Source organism: Chrysochloris asiatica, unplaced genomic scaffold, assembly GCF_000296735.1.
Source record: "Chrysochloris asiatica unplaced genomic scaffold, ChrAsi1.0 scaffold00250, whole genome shotgun sequence".
In the NCBI taxonomy this organism is placed as follows: Eukaryota; Metazoa; Chordata; class Mammalia; order Afrosoricida; family Chrysochloridae; genus Chrysochloris; species Chrysochloris asiatica.
This window is the reverse complement of record NW_006408768.1, coordinates 1,956,485-1,964,896: the sequence shown is the minus strand read 5'-3', so window position 1 is coordinate 1,964,896 and position 8,412 is coordinate 1,956,485. Positions and strand designations below refer to the sequence as shown.

The following is an 8,412-nucleotide window of genomic DNA, read 5'->3' as shown; positions in this document are numbered from 1 at the left end:
AACATCTTTCATCTTTAAAGTGTTTTACTGAGTATTTGAGATAATGTGTACAAATGCAAGAAGTATCTTGTATGAATCAGGTCTCTAACCTTGATATGGAAGGGTCTAGCAGTGCTTTGGATTAGGTGTTCGATTGTTAACCACAAGGTCATCTGTTCAAACCCACCAGCTGCTAAGCAGGAAAACATTTAGTCTCAGAAACTCTACATAAGGTCACTGTAAGTTGGAATCAACTCCATGGCAGTAGGTTTGGTTTGATGTTTGGACTTGAGAAAAATCAGCCACTGAAAATACATGGATCACAGTTCTAATCCGAGACATATGGAGTTGTCATGAGTGGAAATGAAAACAGAAATTGTTTTTTAATATAACTGTGAACAGAAAGAGGCCATTCATGGAGGATAAAGTATATTATCAAAATAAAGAGGAACCAAAGGAGAGAACAATTAATTGGACATTTATTATTTATTATCTAAATGTTAAAACTTTATCTCGGTGAAGATAACGGCAATAAGAATAGAAACTGAGTTTTCTATTGTTTCTATATTTAATCTTTAGCAACAATAAACAATAGGCATACCTTGTGTAGTTACATGTTTTAAAAGAGCTTCTAGATGTTCCTTTTCAGAAGCAGTAGCTTGATGGAGCCAAGCCAACATATCTCCAACATACCTAATAAAAACTAAATGTTAATAAGGTTTTCCTTCAGAAAAATATTAACTACTCTAATGTTGTCTGATTACCTCAAAGGGTCATGGGAGTGCATTTCAATGGGTCTAGGTGTACCTCCCGGGCCCCCTCTTGTAAGAGCATCTATAAATCCACGAACAACTGTACTTCTTCTGGCTGTTCCAAATTCATCCAATGTATACCTAGAATACACAAAATAGGTGAAAAACAGTTGTTCTTTTGTCCTATGGTTATAATACTATTCATGTAATTTATAAGAAATACATTTAAAGCTCTAGACGCTACTTTTAAACAGTGAAATATAATTATAGGGTAGCTTTACCATAATGAAAATTCAGTTTAAAGGAATATGGTTTTACACACCATTAAAAAGAATGTTTGAATTTGGGAGAAGAAAAGCAGGCAAGGGAAAAACAAGTAAATTTGGTACAAACTATCAGCCATGGTGAAGACCTTGGACTCTTCAGGTTTCAGTACAATTGCAGTCCAAAATATGACAGTCTACTCATACATAAAGGCATCAACTCTACTTCTCAAAATCTAGTTATAACTTGTTATTAAGTGCCCTTGAGTCAGTTCCAACTCACAGCAACCCTGTGTATGGTTTCTGAGGAGCAGCTGGTGAGTTTGAACCATCAACTGGTAGAGGAAATAAACTTTGAACTGAGAAGGAGGGCAATTTATGGGACATTTTATGAGAAGGATAGCTTGGAGTTGCCAAGAGTAACCATTTGTTTGACTAGAATAGCCTTTGTTTCCGACTATGACTGCTGTTCCTCTCTGTCAATGGAAAGTGCTATCAATTTTAAAAACAAAATTATTTCCCATAATCCTATGTCAGCAGATTTTAGACCCATTAATTTTCAAATCTATAAACAGTATTCTATTATACCAAATATTAATAATTATTTATAATTTTAAAACACACATTATTAAAATGTCTCAAAGATTAATTAATTCCATAAGAATTAATTTCATAAGCTGCAGGACTTCTGGTGTGGTGCTGCAGGTTGAGTTGTTATGGGTCAGACCAACTTGATGGCACTAACAACAGCAGCAGACAGTTTTTAAAAGCATGCTTGCAGTGTGGTGAATTATTTAAAGTCTCTTCTAGCCAACTTTGTAAATTATCACCAAATGACTTTTTCTGGATAGGTCTGGGTAAGAAAGTAGAGGGAGATGCTGATGGTATGATTCACTCGTGATTGTTAATAGGATTGTGATTACATACACCTGGAAATCTAATGAGGGGATTGGTCAATGCTACCATTCTGCTGGGTTGAAAATGAGCCATCTCAGACAAGGAGCAGAGTGTATCCTTTGGACCCTGAGACTCTTGCAGACTGAACCTCTTTGATGCAGGGAAAGACACTGGGACACCAGTGGAATGATAGGGGAGCAGCAACAGAAGAGCCAGTGCCGGAGCACAAGACAGAGCAATGAGCCTCCCAGCCAATGGAGCAAGTAAAGCTGAGTGACTTAGAGGGGAGATGTGCTTGCAGACAGGAGTGCCTCTAGGCACTTAATTGAGGAAGCTAGGTTTCCTGACCCATGGAGTTAAGCCGAAAGCCTTTGGACTAAGGCTTATACTGGAATAGAGTATTTTTTAAGCATTCATCAGCAGCCCTAAATGAGCTTTGTTGCTCAGAGAGAGGCCTGCCTTGTGGGCTGAGGAGAAGCTGTCCTGAGTAGAACTGTGCCTTATGTATTTCTGTTCCTGAATGGTAACGTGTTAACTTCCCTAATAATCACATAACTGTGAGTATGGTGGCTGAGTTCTGAGTGGCCACTGCAACGAATTATTGAGCCCAGATGAGATGTAAAGAGTGCTGTAGCGGATTTGGTTAGTATCATCCTGCTCAAAGCAGACATTATTTTCTAGTTAAGCTAAATTATTAGTTGGTTTAAAGAAAACTACAGGAGATACTTTTTAAAGTTGAAAAATTATCTCAAGGCAATAGTTTTGGGTTCATCCAGCATCCATAGTTTCAGAAACCCTGGATTCCATTAAAATGTGAATTTCTCTTCTGTAATTTCCCCCTTTTCATCAGGATTCTTCGATAGAATTTTTTATCAAAATGTTCAGTAATGGTAGCTGGAAACCATCGGTTCTTCTGGTCTCAGGCAAAGGAGGCAGTTGCTCATGGAAGCAATTAGCCACACATTCCATTTCATCCTACAGATATGGTTTGGACGGTCACTTATAAACATTAAGGAAGTCAGGCACTACATAATGAAGTAGGAGTAGAACAGAAATATTAAACATAATGTTAGGCCATTTGACTGGGATGTCCCCATGAAACTTGACCCTTAATTTCCAAAGTAAGAAACCAAATCCTGTGAGACGTGTTACTTGACTATACATAAGCAGCTTTACCAGCAGCTCTGTTGTGGTTGTTGTTGTAAATACATCTTGTATGGATTGAATTTTGTCCCCTAAAACTATGTGTTGTAAATCCTAACCTCGATTAACATGGTTATCACCTCATTTGGGAATAGGTTATCTTTATTGTGCTAATTCATCCAGATTAATGTAGGGTGTATTTTTTCGTCAATTTCTTTCAAGATATAAAGAGATTAAACCAGCGAGCAGACTAGCAATGGGTAAGAGATGTCAAGCACATGAAGACGGCCCAGGAGGAGAAGCCCAAAAGAGACAAGAACCTTCCCCTAGAGCTAGCAGAGAATACCGTCTCTGAGAGACAGCACCCCAAATTGATGGACCAAGTGGCAGCATCAATGGACTCAAGTGTGGTAACAATTATGAGGCTGGCCCACAATCATGCAGTGTTTTGTTCTACTGTACATAGGGTTGCTATGAGTCGGTACAAACTCGATGGCACCTAACAACAACTACAAAGTCTAAATGTTGAGAAAATAAATTTCTATTTGTGTGTGTGGGTTTTAGGACTGGGTAAAGGATAGAGCTATGAAAGTTTTAAAGTGCCTAACAATAGTATTGGTAGAACTATGGATGTCAAAGGTAATTCTAGTAAGGGCCCAAAAGGAAGTGAGGAAACCTTCAGAGAAAGTTTCTATCATGTAACAGAATGCATATGGCACCAGCAACTGCACGTTGCTAGAAATATGGATGCTTTTGTGATTTTCATGAAATTTTAAAAAACAGTAATGAAGTTGTGAACTAAGTCTGACCACATTCAAAACACTCCTGTTAACCTGGATTGAGACCTGGTTAACCAGCAGTATGATGAGACCTGGGGAGTTCTGGGCCCAGGGGCAGGGACATGGCCCTAGAGGACTAGAATGGAATGTGAAGCATCCAACTGATATGAAGTAAGGGGAGATGCACAAGAACAATCCACACTTGCAGATAGTACCCATTTGACCTGGCATCAATGGCTGGAAGATCAGAACACAACTAAAGGAAGAAAGAAGAGGAGGAAAAAAAAGGAGTAACCCACCACAAGTGGATGAACTTGACCTATGCTTGTAGATGCAGTATGACAAAGAAGCAGACAAATCTCTATAGTGAGGATCATCCCCACCCCCTTGGTACACAGGATAGCTCTTGAAACATTCGACAGGGATGGGGAACTCAGACATTGGCTACTCAAAATGGGGGGACTACAAAGGCAAGAAGTGACTGGCTTGCAAGCTTTCAATAGAGAACCTAGCTCCAGACGATTCAGGGAAAGGTAGAATCTCCACTGAATTGTTTCCAACCTGTCTGGATGGGGTTGATAAAAGGTGAGGGGGAAAGGACTCCTGTAGTTCAATAGGGAATTATTGCTATCAGGTCTGATAATGAGTGTTGAAAAGGTAAATGTAAATGTTTGGTAACAAACGGAGGGGAGTGGTTGATTTTGCAGTCTAGGAGCAGAGATCCCTGGAACCATCAAGGGAGAAAAGCGAAGTACCCTGTCCGGAGAGGCAGTGACAATAGGGATGGAGGCAGAGAAGATGACATGGACAGAAGAAGCAGTTGGGGACTCTGCACTCAGGAATGGAGAGGGGCTGTGTACTGGCAGCCAGGGGGTAGGTGTGTAGTGTGTACCCTTTGAGTGTTTGATGATGCATACAAGGAATTGTGATCATTGCAATGAAACAAAATACAATAGGATGAATGTAAATATAATGTTCACCCATGTAAACTAACACATAATTCACAACAAAAACTTTAAAAAAAAAAAAAGAATGACAGAAGAGGTATTGTGTTGTATTCATCAACCAAAAGAATGTTTCAAGATCTACCCTGAACTACAAGGCTGTCAGTGACTGGATAATACCCAAAAAGCTACAAGTACAACTGTACAATTAATAAACTGTGCAAATGTACACACTAGCTACTAATGCCAAAGATGAAGAAACTGAAGATTTTCCCCAACTGTGACAGTCTGAAATTAATCAAACATGCAATCAAGGTACACTGATAATTAATCATGATTGGAATGCAAAAGTTGTAAAGAAGTGTCAGTAGCTGGAAAACATGGCCTTAGTACTAGAAATGATAATAGCTATCACAGCTTATTCTTTGCAAGTACCTTTTTTAATAACATAAACAGCAATTATAAAACATGGACCTCACTGGATGGAAATAGACTACAATCTGTGTAAAGAGATCATTTGGGAAGCTCAGTCTCATCAATCAAAACAAGGTGAAGTATGGTGTAAAAGACCATCAATTGTTCATACGCAGGTTCAAACTGAAGCTGAAAAAAATTAAAACAAGCCCATGAGAGCCATAATAAGACTTTGTGTATATCTCACCTTAATTTAGAAACCATCTCAAGAATACACTGGATGCTAATTACCAAAGACCAGAGAAGCTGTGGGTTGATAACAAAAGGCAAAATGCCACAGACCGACCCTCGACTCTGGAGAAGCAGTGTTGTGCCTCTCAGTACCTCACATCGCTGGCTTCGGCTCCCTCAGCCTGCTCGGCCTTTTCACCTCGGCGGGAAGCAGATACTCCGGTGTATGCCCCACCCTTGACCCCACTCGAGATATGTCTACTCAGGCTCAGCAGTGCCTCATTTGGGACTTTAAGAGGTTACAGGGCGCTCCTCCTGCTGGAGTGAGTGGGGCCCCCTCGGAGAACAGCAGCATGGTTTGGAGCCTGGTTATTTTTGGGACCGAAGGGACCCCCTTTGAGGATGGCACATTTAAGCTGACCATAGAATTCACTGAAGAATATCCGAATAAGCCACCTACAGCTAGAGTTGTCTCTAAGATGTTTCATCCAAATGTCTACACAGATGGTAGTATATGTCTGGACATACTTCAGAATCGCTGGAGTCCAACCTATGATATGTCTTCAATTTTAACATCCATGCAATCTCTATTGGATGAACCCAATCCCAATAGTCCAGCAAACAGCCAGGCTGTTCAGCTATACCAGAACAGGTTAAGAATACAAAAAGCGTATTTCTGCAGTAGTAGAACAGAGCTGGCGTGATTGTTGACCTGGGTGCACCAAAAGAAGAGGGTGGTCATCAGAAAAATATACATGATGTGTTTGTCACTTTTACTTATTAAAAGAAAAATAGCTGTTGTACTGTTTCCATTTTCCCTTTGCCAAGTTTTTCCTATCCTTTCTACCCTGTTGTTCAGAAAACACCCTCTATTAATTCAGATGTACTGTACCTGGGTTACTTGCAAAAACAACTAATGCTTACTTCCTTTTCTGTGGTATTTCATTTCTAGTCTTAGGGCAATATTGTATTAACCTTACTCTTAAGCGTTTAAAATGTATTGTCATCCAAGTGATGCTTATGAGTAGGCTGGTGACCAGGACACTATTTTTAGCAAAAAAATTGTTGAAGTATTTCCTCTTGCATTTGTGTTGGATTTAGAAGTGAATGTATTTGGAATATGGCCTGCAGCAAATGTGGAAACAAATCCATATAAACATCCATATTGAGAGCTATGGAGTCTAAAAATCCTGACATCTAATCCTAAAATCAAATAAGGATTCTGTGGGAGGAGAGAGAATGTTAAAGCACTCAGCTAAAGGAGTGCAGCAATTGTAGGAACCAACACAACCTCTTCCAGAATTGTGTGATATTGCTGTACAGCCCATGAGAAGCTTCAGAATGCTGAAGTCTATGGGAGCAAAGGAATGGGAAGAACCATCCGGTTTTTAAGCTAGGGAAAGCTGGAGACCCTTTCACCTTCTTAAAGGAGCAGTGCTGTCCTAGATAAGCAAGCTTCCGATCCCCCATATTTTTGCAGTTTGATTTAACCCCAAGGAAGGGAGCCCATCTGTGGCAAACCACTTCCCACTCAAATCCTGAGTTAATGTTGCATGCTTTAGTTTCTCCTTTCAGCATTCTGAGGCTCTTGAAGTCAGTGTCTGTAGTTGTCCTTTGAATTTTATTCTGTGTTAGACAGCACTAAGTACCAGTGTGCGTCAAGACTTGTAAATATTTTGTCTAATGTTCCATCGTCATCTTTTGTGCATTTTTCACTCTTCTACATCTAACTTCGCACAAGTAACCCATGTAAAAAAAAAAAAAAAATGTACATTTTTCAAAAATTGTAAATAAAAATAACCTTAATTTTTTTTTTAAGAAAAGACCAAATTGAACACAGAGTTGCTAGAGTGAATGGAAGAAATGACAAAGTTAAAGGGTTGAAAGAAGATTTCAAAGAGCAGTATGAGAAAACAAAGTGAAGTATTATAATGGAATGTAAAAAAATCTGCAGTTAGGAAATCTATAAAGAGAAGAACACATTTGGTATTTCTCAAACTGAAAGAACTTAAGAAAAAAATTCAAGCCTCAAGTTGTAATATTAAAGGATTCTATGGGGAAAATCTTGAACAACACAGGAAGCATCAAAAGAAAATGGAGGGAATACAAGTACTGTACACCAAAAAGGATTGGTCAAGGTCCAGCCACTTCAGAAGGCAACATAAGATCAGAACTGATGGTGCTGAAGGAAAAGTCCAAGCTGCAGTTAAGGCATTAGGAAAAACAAGATAAGTGGAACAGATGGAATACTGATTGAAATGTTTCAATAAACAAATGCAGCGTTGGAGGTACACACTCATCTAAGCCAAAAAACTTTTAAGACAACCACCTGGCCAACTGATTGGAAAAGATCCAATTCATGCCCATTCTAAAGAAAGGTGATCCAACAGAATTCAGAAACTACCAAACAATCATTGATAATACATGCAAGTAAAATTTTTCTGAAGACTACTCAAAAGCGATTGTATCAGTACAATGAAAGGGAACTGCTAGAAATAGAAGTGATTTCAGAAGAGGGCCCAGAATGAAAGATATTACTGCTGATATAAGATGGATCTTGGCTGAAAACAAAGAATGCTACAAAGCAGACCTGTCAAAGAACAAAGAAGTCACTCTGAGAACTACATGCATCTGACCTAAGTCATGATATTTTCAATTGCCTCATAAACTGGACAAGGAATAAGGAAGAATGAAGAATTACTGCCTTTGAATTATGGTATTGGTACAGACTACAGAATATACCATGGACAGTATATTTGATGATGCATGCAGGGGATTGTGATCAATGCAATGAAACAAAATACAATAGGATGAATGTAAAGATAATGTTATAAAGAAGAATGAATAAATCTGTCTTGGAAGAAATATAACCAGAATACTCCTTAAAAGCGACGATGGCAAGACTTTGTCTCACATAACTTCAGACACGTTGTCAGGAATGGCCAGTCCCTGGAGAAGGACCCTCAGTAAGATGGATTGACCCAATGGTGGCAACAACAGGCTCAAGTAC

At 39.0% G+C, this 8,412-nt stretch overlaps 1 protein-coding gene and 1 pseudogene across 1 annotated transcript in view; one reads left to right on the top strand and one right to left on the bottom strand.

The window, feature by feature from the left end:
* The window catches only part of COG6 (component of oligomeric golgi complex 6), a 117,373-nt gene that overhangs the window by 64,212 nt on the left and 44,749 nt on the right, over positions 1-8,412 (bottom strand). The window contains exons 9-10 of the mRNA XM_006873715.1: positions 744-872; positions 581-672 (exon numbers count right to left, since the gene is read on the bottom strand). Coding sequence (XP_006873777.1) covers positions 581-672; positions 744-872 — 221 coding nt within the window. The remainder of the gene's footprint in view (positions 1-580; positions 673-743; positions 873-8,412) is intronic.
* On the top strand, positions 5,657-6,113 carry LOC102816187 (annotated as a pseudogene).